This window comes from Bombina bombina, chromosome 12 (genome assembly GCF_027579735.1).
Source record: "Bombina bombina isolate aBomBom1 chromosome 12, aBomBom1.pri, whole genome shotgun sequence".
Taxonomy (NCBI): Eukaryota; Metazoa; Chordata; class Amphibia; order Anura; family Bombinatoridae; genus Bombina; species Bombina bombina.
The window spans coordinates 124649248-124668564 of NC_069510.1; the positions used below are offsets into that span (position 1 = coordinate 124649248).

At 39.5% G+C, this 19317-nt stretch overlaps 1 protein-coding gene across 1 annotated transcript in view; it reads left to right on the forward strand.

The window, feature by feature from the left end:
- The window catches only part of SH3GLB2 (SH3 domain containing GRB2 like, endophilin B2), a 121409-nt gene that overhangs the window by 50751 nt on the left and 51341 nt on the right, over positions 1 to 19317 (forward strand). The window contains 1 exon segment of the mRNA XM_053696186.1: positions 2632 to 2694. Within this exon segment, the coding sequence (XP_053552161.1) occupies positions 2632 to 2694 (63 nt within the window).

The window sequence follows — 19317 nt, forward strand, 5'->3', positions numbered from 1 at the left end:
ACAAGCCAAATTGGCGCCACTCGAAGCTCCGCCCATCGTGTGCGTTGTCAAGGCAAAATCCCGGTCGCCATTATTATTGAAACGGATCCCTTTGAAAAAGTTAAGCCACCGATAGTAAAATCAACAGACTGTAAGTCTGGAGCCAAACTGGGCCGTTTCCTCTTTTCTTACACAGACTTAGAGATTTAAGCTCATAGTGGAAAAAAAGTCCTAATCTCTTCTCAGCCCCAGTGCCTGCTAAGAAGGTGCTGTCTAAATTCTCCTCCTCTACAAATCGGAGTCTCTATGTCCCATAAATTAAAGTGCTCCACTTCTTCTGAGATCTTACCCCAGACCCAGAATAAAAAGTCAGCACTTACCTTTTAATTCTGCCCGACAGCAGGGCAGCTCAGCAGGTTTAAGAGGTCCTCTCCCTCCCATAGCCCTGTGGAAAAAGATAAAGCCTGAGTAATCTTACTTAGGCTATCAGGAATAGGGCAGCATAAATATATGGAAGGTGCAGTGAGAATTATGTCCCACAAGTTCCCATTGCTCTAAAGCCACCACTGCTCTACTGAAGAGACTGATCTGGACTACGGCTACACCCTAGAACAAAGCAGCACAATCTTGTACTACTTTAAAAATAATAAACTCTTGATTGAAGAATCTAAACTAACACCTCACTTTACCTCTTCCTATCACTAACGTAGGCAAAGAGAATGACTGGAGTGGGAGGGAAGGGAGGCGCTATTTAACAGCTCTGCTGTGGTTCTCTTTGCCTCCTCCTGCTGACCAGGAGATGAATATTCCATTAGTTATTAAGATGATCCGTGGACTCATCGTGTCATAAAAAAGAAATTCGATTTGTATAGGTTGAACTCGATGGACTTCTGTCTTTTCTCAACCTCATCTACTATGTTTTAAGTCTGGGAAGGAATTACATTTCTCATGATGATGAAGTTTTATTGATTTTATTGACAAACTCCTTAAAGGGATAAACCCAATTATTTTCTTTCATGATTCAGATAGAGCAGCAACTTTCTAATTTATTCCTATTATCAATTGTTTTCTTCTTTGTTCTCTTAATATCTTTATTTGAAAAAGCAGGAATGTAAGCATAGGAGCCGGCTCATCTTTGGTTTAGAAGCCTGGGTAGCGCTTGCTGATTGGTGGCAACATTGAGCACAACCCAGGTGTTGAACCAAAAATAGGACGTCACCTAACTTTACATTCCTGCTCTTTCATATAAAGATATCTAGAGAACGAAGAAAAATTGATAATGGGTGTAAATTAGAAAGTTGCTTAAAATTGCTGCTTTATCTGAATCATTAAAGAAAAAAAAATGGGTTTAGTGTCCCTTCAATCATAAGTTGAGTCTTGATAATTGATAATTTAATACGAATAGATTTTGTAAATGTCTTTTTCTTAACTTAGCAAGTATATTACCCCCCCCCAAGTAGTTATCATGAGCTTTAGTAAACTCTGCATGAGACGCATCAGTGAGGCATTTGTGTGTAATCCACCTCTATGGTGTATATTATTATTGCCAGCATTTGTGTATGGTCTTGCAGCATTTAGTGAAACTGTAACATACTCTCACCTACAGCTACCTATAACAACATAAACACTGTTTTTCTTGTCGTCGTGTGTATCTCCTGTGGCCCAATGACTATTATTATTTTGTTCAGTTTGGTTTTGCGTATTTCCATCTCACAATGCTGTTTCTGCCCTCTGCATGTAGCTAACTGTGCTTGTAAAATCTGCATCTGCACTAATTTATCGGCTAGAAACTTACTTAAATGAGGGGTACTTATGTGTTTTTACATTATTTTCCTGCTATTATTGATAAGTTAATCTCTTGAATGTATTTTTAAATGAGTAAATCCTTTTTGTTGTGAAATTCTAATGTAATAATTCATAGTGTTGGATTTTTGGTTTCTCAGGTTTTTGTATTTGTGTGGATTTGGTATTGGTATTTATTTTATATGGAGCAGCAAATGGCTACAAATAGTGTCCGTTTCTTACTGCTCTCTAAACTAATACACTTAAATACACAACATTTGTCTCACACTGCCCTTCTCCTGAACTGGGATGCATTGTATATGGTAAAAGAGAAAGGACACACAGATTTAAAGGGACGGGAAACCCCAGACATTCTTTTCATGATTCAGATAAAGAAATACAATTTTAAATAACTTTCAAATGTATTTCTATTATCAAATTTGCTTAATTCTCTGTTGTACACATCTAGTTAGACAATCACAAGAGACAAATGTGTGCAGGCACCAATCAGCAGCTAGATCCCACTAGTGTAGGGTATGTGCGTATTCTTTTTCAAGAAGGGATACCAAGAGAATGAAGCACATTTGAAAATAGAAGTGAATGTTTAAGTGTCTTAAAATGACCTGCTCTATCTGAATCATGTAAGTTTATTTTGACTTTCCTATCCCTTTAAGCCCCAGATATAATAGTGGCATTTATTCCCTGTATCTATCAAGTTGTGTTTTGTTAGATGAGTCCATTCTAGGCCCCTATTACATTATGCCTCTGCTTTGTTTTTTTCCATACATGTTTTATTTTTTTTTTCTTTGTGTGTGTTTTTTCGTTCTCACTCATTTGCTTCCTGCATGACATGAGCTCTGTTCCCTGCAGGCTTTGCCTGATTTTCAGGAGACCCGTCCTCGTAATTACGTGCTGTCGGCCAGTGCGTCAGCGGTAAGATCCATATCTACCCCTTGTCTCTTTCCACCTCAGTGGACAAAGAGTAGTACATTTCATTAGTGATAAGGGAAGCTAATTTACTTTTAGTAAGGTATAATAAGTAGCTTACATTTAAACCTGTTTCATTATAACATGTAACCGTTCCCTCTATTGCATGCTCACTTTTTAGGGTAATTACATTTTATTTATTACAATATTATGACTATAAAGATATAGATTAAAGCTAAAGATAAAAGTATTTAGAGATCTCATTTTGAATATTGCATTATTTCATACACAAAACATACAAATCTGTATTTAGATGGACACAGAAACTAAATTTTGATCATCTAATATATTTTTTTTAATATTTTTCTTTAAAAAAAAATAAGAAGTGTAAATTAAAGCACTTTAACTTATATTCTATACCCTTCTGTTGTAATAGTACATGAAGCTAAGATTTATTACAGCTGGTTATGTATTTTCTCACTCATTTGGTTCGTCAGAATTACCCTTAGGTCAAAGTTTCTGAGACTCTTCATCTAACGCTTTTACTTAAGAAGTCCTCCCTCTTAACTCATGTTCAGTTTCTTTTTGCATGGATATTATAACAAGAGTTGGTAATATCATGTTATGGACATTTCACCCCAATCAAACACAGCTATTGAATTTTTCAAGACAAATTCCTGCCCCCTGACATTAAGAGTCACTGGAGACACCTTAAAGATGCATACTTGTGACCCAAACCCTGTGTAACTTAAACCCTGTCATTAGTGAAAGTGTTAGATGTGCTAAACTAGCGTATTAAAGGCCATACTAGGTTCTATTTGCCGTAGGTCCTGCATTGAAGATTTTGAAAATGGGAGGTAAAGATTTTTAAAAAGATGCATGAGTTTGTATCCTTTTCCAGGTATAATATCATTTACACTACTGAGTGCTCAGAGGCGTAACTAGAAACAATCTAAGAAGGCCCCCTCCAGGTACAATCTAAGAAGTCCCCCCCCCCCCCCCCAAAAAAAAAAAAGTGAATTTGATACATATCTTCTTTTTTTCTTTTTTTTTTTTTAAATTTAACACAGAAAAAAAATGTGAATCAGATTACATGTCTGCAAAAGGAGGTACCCTGTTCCCACAGTCTGTGAGATGGTCCTGACCCCCTATTACTGTATATAGTGACACTGTTTAACCCACCAGTACTGTATATAGTGAGTTAGTAACACAGTCAGTAATCTATCGGTGAGATGGCTGGCCTGACCCTACCCGCCCCAGTACTTTATAAAGTGACCACAGTAGTCTGTGACATAGTCCAGCCCCCCCGTACTGTATATAGTGGTACTGTATAGAGACACTGTTTACCCCCTCCCCCCCATGCTGTGGTAACAAGGTCTGTAATTTGCTGGTTCCACAAACATATACACACGCACATATGCATGCATATACACAGTCACATGCATAAATACACACACAGTCACATACACACACACACACACACACACACACACCAATGGGTAAAACAGAAAGACTAACCCCTGTAGTCAGAGACAAAAACCTCGTGAAGCATCATGTCACACTCGCATGATATCAGTGCAGGCAGTGGCAGGTCATCATTTTTTATTAAAAAAATAAAAAATGTTTAAGCTAGGCCCCCACCCTTGGCGGTCCAGTCGCAATTGCGACCTCTGCACCCCCTGTAGTTTCGTCCCTGTGAGTGCTATCACGTCACATTACGTTTAGAGAAACAGTTTTGTACAAGTAATGTGCATGTGATGCAGCTAAGGATGATTCTTTTTCCTTTTCAGCTTTGCCTATTGAGGCTCAGAGGTTTACGACTGTCGACAAGCAGTCTATGAATATAGCCATATTTAAGACAGTCTGTGGGTCCATACTCTGAGTAAAGTAGTAAACATAATTTGGGGGAAAGATATCTTCCTTTTTCCTCAGGACAAATAAGAGCAAATATAATACTAGTTAATCTTTCTGGATTTAAAACACACCAAGATATATCTCCCATTTACCCAGTAAATGAAACTAGAAAAAAAAATGTCTTTCCTTGTCAAAGTCCCAATAATACAGCAGAAATACTGTAATGAAACTATGGAAAGAACGCAATTAAAACCAACTCTGGTATGACTCCGCTGCTTGAGGCAGGTTATCTTACTTTCAATGGATATGGTTACAGACATTCTATTAACCATGAGTAAATGAGGATAATAGGTGAAGGTTATCTGAGATATAGATTTTTTTTTTCTTCAAGATCTGTAAAGTTTTAGTGCTATGTTAGTAATCTGACTTGTTTTACTTATCCAGCAGTGACGGTGTAGTTTTAGTGCTATGTTAGTAATCTGACTTGTTCTACTCATCCAGCAGTGACGGTGTAGTTTTAGTGCTATGTTTAGTAATCTGACTTGTTCTACTCATCCAGCAGTGACGGTGTAAGGTTTTAGTGCTATGTTTCGTAATCTGACTTGTTCTACTCATCCAGCAGTGACGGTGTAGTTTTAGTGCTATGTTTAGTAATCTGACTTATTCTACTCATCCAGTAGTGACGGTGTAAGGTTTTAGTGCTATGTTACTAATCTGACTTGTTCTACTCATCCAGCAGTGACGGTGTAGTTTTAGTGCTATGTTAGTAATCTGACTTGTTCTACTCATCCAGCAGTAATGGTGTAGTTTTAGTGCTATGTTTAGTAATCTGACTTGTTCTACTCATCCAGCAGTGACGGTGTAGTTTTAGTGCTATGTTAGTAATCTGACTTGTTCTACTCATCCAGCAGTAATGGTGTAGTTTTAGTGCTATGTTTAGTAATCTGACTTGTTCTACTCATCCAGCAGTGACGGTGTAGCTTTAGTGCTATGTTAGTAATCTTACTTGTTCTACTCATCCAGCAGTAACGGTGTAGTTTTAGTGCTATGTTTAGTAATCTGACTAGTTCTACTCATCCAGCAGTGACGGTGTTGTTTTAGTGCTATGTTAGTAATCTGACTTGTTCTACTCATCCAGCAGTGACGGTGTAGTTTTAGTGCTATAATATTAATCTGACTTGTTCTACTCATCCAGCAGTGACGGTGTAGTTTTAGTGCTATGTTAGTAATCTGACTTGTTCTACTCATCCAGCAGTGACGGTGTAAGGTTTTAGTGCTATGTTAGTAATCTGACTTGTTCTACTCATCCAGCAGTGACGGTGTAGTTTTAGTGCTATAATATTAATCTGACTTGTTCTACTCATCCAGCAGTGACGGTGTAGTTTTAGTGCTATGTTAGTAATCTGACTTGTTCTACTCATCCAGCAGTGACGGTGTAAGGGTTTAGTGCTATGTTAGTAATCTGACTTGTTCTACTCATCCAACAGTGACTGTGTAATTTTAGTGCTATGTTTAGTAATCTGACTTGTTCTACTCATCCAGCAGTGACTGTGTTGTTTTAGTGCTATGTTAGTAATCTGACTTGTTCTACTCATCCAGCAGTGACGGTGTAAGGGTTTAGTGCTATGTTAGTAATCTGACTTGTTCTACTCATCCAGCAGTGACTGTGTAGTTTTAGTGCTATGTTAGCAATCTGACTTGTTCTACTCATCCAGCAGTGACGGTGTAAGGGTTTAGTGCTATGTTAGTAATCTGACTTGTTCTACTCATCCAGCAGTGACGGTGTAGTTTTAGTGCTATGTTAGTAATCTGACTTGTTCTACTCATCCAGTAGTGACGGTGTTGTTTTAGTGCTATGTTGGTAATCTGACTTGTTCTACTCATCCAGCAGTGACGGTGTAAGGGTTTAGTGCTATGTTAGTAATCTGACTTGTTCTACTCATCCAGCAGTGACTGTGTAATTTTAGTGCTATGTTTAGTAATCTGACTTGTTCTACTCATCCAGCAGTGACTGTGTTGTTTTAGTGCTATGTTAGTAATCTGACTTGTTCTACTCATCCAGCAGTGACGGTGTAAGGGTTTAGTGCTATGTTAGTAATCTGACTTGTTCTACTCATCCAGCAGTGACTGTGTAGTTTTAGTGCTATGTTAGCAATCTGACTTGTTCTACTCATCCAGCAGTGACGGTGTAAGGGTTTAGTGCTATGTTAGTAATCTGACTTGTTCTACTCATCCAGCAGTGACGGTGTAGTTTTAGTGCTATGTTAGTAATCTGACTTGTTCTACTCATCCAGTAGTGACGGTGTTGTTTTAGTGCTATGTTGGTAATCTGACTTGTTCTACTCATCCAGCAGTGACGGTGTAGTTTTAGTGCTATGTTAGTAATCTGACTTGTTCTACTCATCCAGCAGTAACGGTGTAGCTTTAGTGCTATGTTTAGTAATCTGACTTGTTCTACTCATCCAGCAGTGATGGTGTAGTTTTAGTGCTATGTTTAGTAATCTGACTTGTTCTACTCATCCAGTAGTGACGGTGTTGTTTTAGTGCTATGTTGGTAATCTGACTTGTTCTACTCATCCAGTAGTGACGGTGTAGTTTTAGTGCTATGTTTAGTAATCTGACTTGTTCTACTCATTCAGCAGTGACGGTGTAGTTTTAGTGCTATGTTTAGTAATCTGACTTGTTCTACTCATCCAGTAGTGACAGTGTAGTTTTAGTGCTATGTTTAGTAATCTGACTTGTTCTACTCATCCAGCAGTAACGGTGTAGCTTTAGTGCTATGTTTAGTAATCTGACTTGTTCTACTCATCCAGTAGTGACAGTGTAGTTTTAGTGCTATGTTTAGTAATCTGACTTGTTCTACTCATTCAGCAGTGACGGTGTAGTTTTAGTGCTATGTTTACTAATCTGACTTGTTCTACTCATCCAGTAGTGACGGTGTAGTTTTAGTGCTATGTTTAGTAATCTGACTTGTTCTACTCATCCAGCAGTGATGGTGTAGTTTTAGTGCTATGTTTAGTAATCTGACTTGTTCTACTCATCCAGTAGTGACGGTGTAGTTTTAGTGCTATGTTAGTAATCTGACTTGTTCTACTCATCCAGTAGTGACGGTGTAGTTTTAGTGCTATGTTTAGTAATCTGACTTGTTCTACTCATCCAGCAGTGATGGTGTAGTTTTAGTGCTATGTTTAGTAATCTGACTTGTTCTACTCATCCAGTAGTGACGGTGTAGTTTTAGTGCTATGTTTAGTAATCTGACTTGTTCTACTCATCCAGCAGTGATGGTGTAGTTTTAGTGCTATGTTTAGTAATCTGACTTGTTCTACTCATCCAGTAGTGACGGTGTAGTTTTAGTGCTATGTTAGTAATCTGACTTGTTCTACTCATCCAGTAGTGACGGTGTAGTTTTAGTGCTATGTTTAGTAATCTGACTTGTTCTACTCATCCAGCAGTGATGGTGTAGTTTTAGTGCTATGTTTAGTAATCTGACTTGTTCTACTCATCCAGTAGTGACGGTGTAGTTTTAGTGCTATGTTAGTAATCTGACTTGTTTTACTCATCCAGCAGTGATGGTGTAGTTTTAGTGCTATGTTTAGTAATCTGACTTGTTCTACTCATCCAGCAGTAACGGTGTAGCTTTAGTGCTTTGTTTAGTAATCTGACTTGTTCTACTCATCCAGTAGTGACGGTGTAGTTTTAGTGCTATGGTTAGTAATCTGACTTGTTCTACTCATCCAGTAGTGACGGTGTAAGGTTTTAGTGCTATGTTAGTAATCTGACTTGTTCTACTCATCCAGCAGTGACGGTGTAGTTTTAGTGCTATAATATTAATCTGACTTGTTCTACTCATCCAGCAGTGACGGTGTTGTTTTAGTGCTATGTTGGTAATCTGACTTGTTCTACTCATCCAGCAGTGACGGTGTAAGGGTTTAGTGCTATGTTAGTAATCTGACTTGTTCTACTCATCCAGCAGTGACTGTGTAATTTTAGTGCTATGTTAGCAATCTGACTTGTTCTACTCATCCAGCAGTGATGGTGTAGTTTTAGTGCTATGTTTAGTAATCTGACTTGTTCTACTCATCCAGCAGTGACTGTGTTGTTTTAGTGCTATGTTAGTAATCTGACTTGTTCTACTCATCCAGCAGTGACGGTGTAAGGGTTTAGTGCTATGTTAGTAATCTGACTTGTTCTACTCATCCAGCAGTGACGGTGTAAGGGTTTAGTGCTATGTTAGTAATCTGACTTGTTCTACTCATCCAGCAGTGACGGTGTAGTTTTAGTGCTATGTTTAGTAATCTGACTTGTTCTACTCATCCAGCAGTGACGGTGTAGTTTTAGTGCTATGTTTAGTAATCTGACTTGTTCTACTCATCCAGCAGTGACGGTGTAGTTTTAGTGCTATGTTAGTAATCTGACTTGTTCTACTCATCCAGCAGTGACGGTGTAGTTTTAGTGCTATGTTAGTAATCTGACTTGTTCTACTCATCCAGTAGTGACGGTGTCGTTTTAGTGCTATGTTTAGTAATCTGACTTGTTCTACTCATCCAGCAGTAACGGTGTAGCTTTAGTGCTATGTTTAGTAATCTGACTTGTTCTACTCATCCAGTAGTGACGGTGTAGCTTTAGTGCTATGTTTAGTAATCTGACTTGTTCTACTCATTCAGCAGTGACGGTCTAGTTTTAGTGCTATGTTTAGTAATCTGACTTGTTCTACTCATCCAGTAGTGACGGTGTAGTTTTAGTGCTATGTTTAGTAATCTGACTTGTTCTACTCATCCAGCAGTGATGGTGTAGTTTTAGTGCTATGTTTAGTAATCTGACTTGTTCTACTCATCCAGTAGTGACGGTGTAGTTTTAGTGCTATGTTAGTAATCTGACTTGTTCTACTCATCCAGTAGTGACGGTGTAGTTTTAGTGCTATGGTTAGTAATCTGACTTGTTCTACTCATCCAGTAGTGACGGTGTAGTTTTAGTGCTATGTTTAGTAATCTGACTTGTTCTACTCATCCAGTAGTGACGGTGTAGTTTTAGTGCTATGTTTAGTAATCTGACTTGTTCTACTCATCCAGTAGTGACGGTGTAGTTTTAGTGCTATGTTAGTAATCTGACTTGTTCTACTCATCCAGCAGTGATGGTGTAAGGTTTTTGTGCTATGTTTAGTAATCTGACTTGTTCTACTCATCCAGTAGTGACGGTGTAGTTTTAGTGCTATGTTAGTAATCTGACTTGTTCTACTCATCCAGTAGTGACGGTGTAGTTTTAGTGCTATGTTTAGTAATCTGACTTGTTCTACTCATCCAGTAGTGACGGTGTAGTTTTAGTGCTATGTTAGTAATCTGACTTGTTCTACTCATCCAGTAGTGACGGTGTAGTTTTTGTGCTATGTTAGTAATCTGACTTGTTCTACTCATCCAGTAGTGACGGTGTAGTTTTAGTGCTATGTTAGTAATCTGACTTGTTCTACTCATCCAGTAGTGACGGTGTAGTTTTAGTGCTATGTTAGTAATCTGACTTGTTCTACTCATCCAGCAGTGATGGTGTAGTTTTAGTGCTATGTTTAGTAATCTGACTTGTTCTACTCATCCAGCAGTGATGGTGTAGTTTTAGTGCTATGTTAGTAATCTGACTTGTTCTACTCATCCAGTAGTGACGGTGTAGTTTTAGTGCTATGTTTAGTAATCTGACTTGTTCTACTCATCCAGCAGTGATGGTGTAGTTTTAGTGCTATGTTTAGTAATCTGACTTGTTCTACTCATCCAGCAGTGACGGTGTAGTTTTAGTGCTATGTGGTGTTTTCTGGCGCTACTTCAGCAGCAGATTTCCTCTTTTTAAAGACTCTGCTTGTGTTTTCTACATAGTGTCCCTCAATGTTAAAGTATGAGGCAGAGTTTAGAGTTGATGATTTTCTTGCTTTTATTTTAGTTAGATAACAATTTGTGAACTTCAACCTATATTTAAGTGTTTGTTTTATAGTGGTCACAATCCTAGAATGTTTGTTATTAATACAGCTGAAGCTTGAAATCTTAACCTCCAGAAATAAACATTTCTTTTTTTGGATTTCGTAATCCAAAAACCAAATGCACAGGATTACTGACAAATGGCAATTTTGAGGGTTTAGCATTTACATGCCAGGATGAAGGGTCTGTATGTTGATCCCATTACATAGTAGTGTGTATGTTAATAGGTGATGTGTACAATGTGTACAATTAACCCCTTGTGCTTCAAAACCTTAGAGATGTGTGTTTGTCTCTAAGGCATTTGAGTAGGAACATTACATGTACATAATGTACAATGCATGTGTGTTTATTGGGGTTATTGATTTTGCTGTTATTAGTGTTAAAGTGATTATAATTAATTTCTCCAACATTGGTGTGTCCGGTCCACGGCGTCATCCATTACTTGTGGGATATTCTCCTCCCCTACAGGGAAAGGCAAGGAGAGCACACAGCAGAGCTGTCCATATAGCTCCCCCTCTAGCTCCGCCCCCCAGTCATTCTCCTTGCCGCTCTGAACAAGTAGCATCTCCTCGGGGATGGTGAGGAGTTTGTGGTGTTAGTTGTAGTTTTTTTATATCTTCTATCAAGAGTTTGTTATTTTAAAATAGTGCTGGCTTGTACTATTTACTCTACAACAGAAAAGTGAAAAAAAAGTGATGAAGATTTCTGTTAAGAGGAATATGATTTTAGCACAAGTAACTAGAATCCATTGCTGTTACCACGCAGGACTGTTGAAACCAGAGAACTTCAGTTGGGGGTAACAGTTTGCAGACTCATCTGCTTCAGGTATGACTAGTCTCCTTCTAACAACACAGGCTAATGCTAGATGACAGTCATTTTTCCACTCAGGGAAAATGGTAAGCCATTTTTCTTTCACCTCAGCAAAAAAGATAACAGGCTTCCCCTTTTTGATTTTTATGCTGGTAGACACTGTTAGGGGCAAAATCGATTGGTTTTTATTACAATATCATGGCATTTGAACTGTTTTATAAGCTCATATTCACTTGGGAACGTTTTTTATTGATCTGGCATGTTTTAGACACCTAAATCTAGTCAGGAAGGCCCCTTCACTCTAGTGTGCTGAGGGAGGAAGCCTCATTTTGGTGCTTCAGCTGTGCAGTTGATTTCAAGGCAGTGCATGCAGTTTTCATGTGAGAGGGTCCTGTGACTCAGAAAGTGACTCCAGAAGGCTTATTTCTGTGGATGATTGACCCCTAAGGAAGGTAAAATGCTGCAGCAATACTGTAGCAGGGGTTGTAGTGTATAAAAACGGTTAAATCCAACAATTAGTTCTGGTTTGCTTGTTTTAAGAGCTAGAGTCTCCATATTTGCTGTGCAATACTTTCTAAGCATTAAGACACTGGGGTCCAAATTTCATAAAAATCGGATATTGCCTTCATAGTTTTTTGAACATTCAGAAATAAAGTGTGTAATTTTATTATTTAAAGAGACAGTAACGTTTTTGTTTAAAATCGTTTTTATTGCATTGTTTGCCTGCCTAAATCTGTTTAACATGTCTATGCCATCAGATAACCTATGTTCTGTGTGTGTAGAGACAAATGTGTTCCCCCTTTGAGTGTTTGTGATAATTGTGCCATAGCGTCCAAACAAAATAAAGACAGCTCTGTTACATTTCATAATGTTGCCCAAGATAATTTATCTAATGAAGGTAGTGAGGATAATTCTACATCCTCTCCTTCTGTGTCTACACCAGCTTTGCCCGCGCAGGCGACACCTAGCGCGCCAGTGCTTATTTCTATGCAACAATTAACAGCAGTAGTGGATAATTCTATAGCAAATCTTTTATCCAAACTGCCAGCATTTCAGAGAAAGCGTGATTGTTCAGTTTTAAATACAGATAAAAAAAGGATGAACAATCAGACGCTGACGATGCCTTATCTATTTTACCCTCACATCAATCGGAATTGGCTGTGAGGGAAGGGCTGTCTGAGGGTGAAATTTCAGACTCAGGAAAAATTTCTCAACAGGCAGAACCTGATATAGTAGCATTTAAATTTAAGCTAGAACATCTCCGCGCTTTGCTTAAGGAGGTATTAGCTACTCTGGATGACTGTGATTCTGTAGTAGTACCAGAGAAGTTGTGCAAATTGGACAAATTTTTAGAGGTCCCAGTGCACGAAGACGCTTTTCCAATACCCAAGAGGGTAGCGAGCATAGTGGATAAGGAGTGGGAGAAGCCAGGTGTACCCTTTGCCCCACCTCCTATATTTAAGAAAATGTTTCCCATAGTAGACCCTAGAAGGGACGCATGGCAGACGGTCCCGAAGGTTGAGGGAGCTGTTTCAACACTAGCGAAGCGCACAACTATTCCTATAGAGGACAGCTGCGCTTTCAAAGATCCTATGGATAAAAATTAAAAGGATTGCTTAAAAAGATTTTTGTTCAACAAGGGTTCATCCTTCAACCAGCTACGTGTGTTATTACTGTCACTTCAGCGGCGTCCTTTTGGTTCGAGGAACTAGAAAGGTCGCTCCAGAAAGAGACTTCCTATGAAGAAGTCATGGACAGAATTCACGCATTAAAGTTAGCTAATTCCTTTATATTGGATGCCGCTTTTCAAATAACGAAATTGGCGGCGAAAAACTCAGGTTTTGCTATAGTAGCGCGGAGGGCGCTTTGGTTAAAATCCTGGTCGGCAGATGTGTCGTCCAAGACTAAGTTACTTAATATTCCTTTCAAGGGTAAGACCCTTTTTGGGCCGGAATTGAAGGAAATTATTTCAGACATCACTGGGGGTAAGGGCCATGCCCTCCCACAGGATAGGCCTTTTAATGCTAAGAACAAGTCTAATTTTCGTTCCTTTCACAATTTCAGGAACGGACCGGCTAATAACTCCACTGCCGCTAGACAAGAAGGTAACGCGGCCCAGCCCAAACCCGCTTGGAAGCCCATGCAAGGCTGGAACAAGGGTAAACAGACCAAGAAACCTGCTGCTGCTACCAAGACAGCATGAAGGGGTAGCCCCCGATCCGGGACCGGATCTGGTAGGGGGCAGACTATCTCTCTTCGCTCAGGCTTGGGCAAGAGATGTTCCGGATCCCTGGGTTCTAGAAATAGTCTCCAAGGGATACCTGCTAGAGTTCAAGGGACTTCCTCCAAAGGGAAGATTCCCCCTGTCTCACTTATCTTCAGACCAGATAAAGAAACAGGCATTCTTACATTGTGTAAGAGACCTATCAAAGATGGGAGTGATAAACCCAGTCCCCTCCGGGGAACAAGGTCTAGGTTTTTACTCAAACCTGTTTGTGGTTCCCAAAAAAGAGGGAACTTTCAGGCCAATCCTAGATTTAAAGATATTAAACAATTTCCTCAGAGTTCCATCCTTCACGTGGCTCTTCCATTCGGTTTAGCCACCGCTCCCAGAATTTTCTCAAAGGTGCTAGGGTCCCTTCTAGCGGTCCTAAGGCCGAGGGGCATCACTGTAGCACCTTATCTAGACGACATCCTAATCCAAGCGTCGTCTCTTTCCAAAGCGAGGGCCCACACAGACATTGTGTTGGCTTTTCTCAGATCTCACGGGTGGAAGGTGAACATAGAAAAGAGTTCACTGTCACCGTCCACAAGGGTTCCGTTTCTGGGAACAATAATAGATTCTATGGAAATGAAGATCTTCCTGACAGAAGTCAGAAAGTTAAAGCTTCTAAACGCTTGTCGAGTTCTTCATTCTATTCCTCAACCCTCCATAGCTCGGTGCATGGAAGTAATAGGACTAATGGTCGCAGCAATGGACGTGGTTCCTTTTGCTCGAATTCATCTAAGACCCTTACAGCTGTGCATGCTCAATCAGTGGAATGGGGACTATACAGACTTGTCTCCCCAAATTCAAGTAGACCAGGTAACCAGGGACTCACTTCTCTGGTGGTTGACCCAGGATCACCTTTCTCAGGGAATGAGTTTCCGCAGACCGGAGTGGGTCATTGTCACGACCGACGCCAGCCTCTTGGGGTGGGGCGCGGTCTGGGACTCCCTGAAAGCTCAGGGCCTATGGTCTCGGGAAGAGTCGCTTCTCCCGATAAACATTTTGGAACTAAGAGCAATATTCAATGCGCTCCTGGCTTGACCTCAGCTAGCGAAAGCCAGGTTCATAAGATTTCAGTCGGACAACATAACGACTGTTGCGTACATCAATCATCAGGGGGGAACAAAGAGTTCCCTAGCGATGAAGGAAGTAACCAAGATCATCCAATGGGCAGAGAATCACTCCTGCCATCTATCTGCTATTCACATCCCAGGAGTAGACAACTGGGAGGCGGACTGTTTGAGTCGTCAGACTTTCCATCCGGGGGAGTGGGAACTCCACCCGGAGGTCTTTGCTCATTTAACCCAATTATGGGGCATTCCAGACATGGATCTAATGGCGTCCCGTCAGAACTTCAAGATTCCTTGTTACGGGTCCAGATCCAGGGATCCCAAGGCGATTCTAGTGGATGCATTAGTGGCGCCTTGGTCGTTCAACCTAGCGTATGTGTTTCCACCGTTTCCTCTCCTTCCCAGGCTCATAGCCAGGATCAAACAAGAAAAGGCCTCGGTGATTCTGATAGCTCCTGCGTGGCCACGCAGGACTTGGTATGCAGACCTGGTGAATATGTCATCGGCTCCACCATGGAATCTACCTTTGAGACAGGATCTTCTAGTACAAGGTCCATTCGAACATCCAAATCTAGTTTCTCTGCAGCTGACTGCTTGGAAATTGAACGCTTGATTTTATCCAAACGTGGGTTTTCGAATTCTGTGATAGATACTCTGGTCCAAGCCAGAAAACCTGTGACTAGAAAGATTTACCATAAAATATGGCGTAAATATATCTGTTGGTGTGAATCCAAGGGATTCTCCTGGAGTAAAATAAAAATTCCAAGGATTCTCTCCTTTCTCCAAGAAGGTTTGGATAAAGGGTTGTCCGCTAGTTCTCTAAAGGGACAGATTTCTGCTTTATCTGTCTTGTTACACAAACGACTGGCAGCTGTGCCAGATGTACAAGCTTTTGTTCAGGCTTTGGTTAAAATCAAGCCTGTTTACAGAACCATGACTCCTCCTTGGAGTCTAAATTTAGTTCTTTCAGTTCTTCAAGGGGTTCCGTTTGAACCTTTACATTCCATAAATATTAAGTTATTATCTTGGAAAGTACTGTTTTTGGGTGCTATTTCTTCTGCTAGAAGAGTTTCTGAATTATCTGCTTTGCAGTGTAATCCACCCTATCTGGTTTTCCATTCAGATAAGGTTGTTTTGCGTACTAAGCCTGGTTTTCTTCCAAAAGTTGTTTCCAACAAGAATATTAACCAGGAAATAGTTGTTCCTTCTCTGTGTCCGAAACCAGTTTCAAAGAAGGAACGTTTATTACACAATTTAGATGTTGTTCGTGCTTTAAAGTTTTATTTAGAAGCAACAAAAGATTTTAGACAAACATCATCTTTGTTTGTCGTTTACTCTGGTAAGAGGAGAGATCAAAAAGCTATTGCTACCTCTCTCTTTCTGGCTAAAAAGCATTATCCGATTGGCCTATGAGACTGCCGGACGACAGCCTCCTGACCGAATCACAGCTCACTCTACTAGGGCTGTGGCTTCCACATGGGCCTACAAGAACGAGGCTTCTGTTGATCAGATATGTAAGGCAGCGACTTGGTATTCTCTGCACACTTTTGCCAAATTCTACAAATTTGATACTTATGCTTCTTCGGAGGCTATTTTTGGGAGAAAGGTTTTGCAAGCCGTGGTGCCTTCCATTTAGGTAACCTGATTTGCTCCCTCCCTTCATCCGTGTCCTAAAGCTTTGGTATTGGTTCCCACAAGTAATGGATGACGCCGTGGACCGGACACACCAATGTTGGAGAAAACAGAATTTATGCTTACCTGATAAATTACTTTCTCCAACGGTGTGTCGGGTCCACGGCCCGCCCTGGTTTTCCTAATCAGGTTGAAATTTTTTTTGTCTTTATACACTACAGTCACCACGGCACCCTATGGTTTCTCCTTTTTCTCCTAACCGTCGGTCAAATGACTGGGGGGCGGAGCTAGAGGGGGAGCTATATGGACAGCTCTGCTGTGTGCTCTCCTTGCCTTTCCCTGTAGGGGAGGAGAATATCCCACAAGTAATGGATGACGCCGTGGACCGGACACACCGTTGGAGAAAGTAATTTATCAGGTAAGCATAAATTCTGTTTTTTTAACTTGAATTGATTGTGCAGGTAGAGTTTGTATCTGGTGATATTGTGCAGGTAATGTTTGTATCTGATTAGTGATATTGTGCAGGTAAAGTTTGTATCTGATTAGTGATATTGTGCAGGTAACGTTTGTATCTGATTAGTGATATTGTGCAGGTAACGTTTGTATCTGATTAGTGATATTGTGCAGGTAATGTTTGTATCTGATTAGTGATATTGTGCAGGTAATGTTTGTATCTGATTAGTGATATTGTGCAGGTAATGTTTGTATCTGATTAGTGATATTGTGCAGGTAATGTTTGTATCTGATTAGTGATATTGTGCAGGTAACGTTTGTATCTGATTAGTGATATTGTGCAGGTAATGTTTGTATCTGATTAGTGATATTGTGCAGGTAATGTTTGTATCTGATTAGTGATATTGTGCAGGTAATGTTTGTATCTGATTAGTGATATTGTGCAGGTAATGTTTGTATCTGATTAGTGATATTGTGCAGGTAGCGTTTGTATCTGATTAGTGATGTTGTGCAGGTAACGTTTGTATCTGATTAGTGATGTTGTGCAGGTAATGTTTGTATCTGATTAGTGATATTGTGCAGGTAATGTTTGTATCTGATTGGTGATGTTGTGCAAGTAGCGTTTGTATTTGATTGGTGATTTTGTGCAGGGAGCGTTTGTATGTGATTGGTTGTGTTTCTTTCTAATGTCATCCAGTAAAACAGTGGGTAATGTTAGTGTTTTTGCCCTTGCACAAAACCAGTGTTTATTCAAAATATGTCCCCATAAATTGAAATATTAAGAATTTGAAGTGTGATTAGAAATACAGGTGTTACATGTTAAAGGGCCATGATACCCAAATGTTGAAACATTTTAAAGTGATGCAGCATAGCTGTAAAATGCTGACTAGAAAATATCACCTGAACATCTCTATGTAAAAAAGAAAGATATTTTACCTCAAAAGTTCCTCAGTAGCCACATCCCATTGTAATGGACTTTAAGCAGCAAATCAGTATGTTTATCCCGGGACAGCAAAGGGAGTGAGCTTACGTGCACACTCGTCTTATTTTCCTATTCAGTTTAAGGAAGTTTACTATGAAATCTCATGAGATCACAGTAAAAGAGTTCATGACCTCAGCACTGTTGATGCTGATTGGCTGCTGTTCATTTCTTCATTTAAAAAAAAAAAAAAAGTTTTTTTAAGCTGCAGCTGATTATAACTTTTTACACAGAACTTACTCTGCTGAGCTGAGGAGATTGTGAGGTAAAATCTCTTCCTTTTTTACATAGAGATGCTCAGGTGATATTTTCCTGTCTTCTTTTTACAGTTATACTGCATCAGTTTCAAGTGATTTAGCATAGGAGTATTATGTCCCTTTAAGAAAAGGGCTATTTTGTAATGTTAATGAAAAAAGCACAGCTAAAAAACTATGGTTGTAGAAAAAAATCTGCAGCCATTAACTTATGATTGTTACCTGATAACTGATTGTGATTAAGTCCTTTTTGTTTTATTATATTGCGTGAGCAGTTTCTCTTAATGAGATTTTAAAGGGATATGAAACCCAATTTTTGTTTCTTTCATGATTCAGATAGAGCAGCAACTTTCTAATTTACGCTTATTAGCAATTTCTTTGTTCTCTTGCCATCTTTATTTGAAAAAAGAAGGAATGTAAAGCGCTTAGGAGCCGGCCCATTTTTGGTTCAGAACCTGGGTACAGCTTGCTGATTGGTGGCTGACGTGGGTTTCCTATACCTTTTTTATCCTTATAATCTAGGTTGGCAGAAAATGACTTTGTTAATTATCCTGTTTTTATAATTTAGTTAAAAATCCTGTTATGAATTTGTACTGGCAGTTTATTTATGTTGTGTCTCTTTCATTGTGTACTGTCATTGCACAGAGACATTTTAACTTGTTGGTAGAAAAAGTTCTGCATATGCCCAGGCTATTTGCTATACAAAAAGTAAATAAGTTTTAGTGCTTTAATTCATTTACACTTTTTACAGAAAGTTAAAGGGATACTGTACTGTAAAATTTGTTACCGATTAATATGTTTCTAGTGACTTGTTCTACCACCATTTTATTTTGATTTGAAATGGCTGGTTTTGCTCATTGAAACACCAACCCATTGTTCTCAAGGGCTGGTCCATTTAAATGGAATGAGCCTGCAGGTAGATCAGACCTGGTATGTTCACTCTCTTTTATACACAAGTGTTAGCAGTAAGGTATTGCCATATTAATAATGGGTGGGGATGAAGTAAGAAAAGAAGGTATTTCAGATTTAAAAAATCTCTCCCACCTTCAGCTGGGAGGCTGGTTTATTGTGCTATGTCTTGTTTGCATAGCTTTACTAAACAGATTTATGCAGCAGCTATTTTAAATGACAGGATAAAGGAGCTGTGTGCAAATCATTGATACAAATTTATATTTGGGAACACATTAAAGGAGGTTTACAGTGCAGTCTCCCTTTAAGGTCATATTTTGCACAGATACAATTTGGGATTTCTGTGTCCGTGTGTTTCATTCAGCTGAGATTGCACCAGCTTTGGTTTCACATATTCCACTTCTGTTCTCCACAAGTTTCCATCCCATTTGCACCTCTCCTC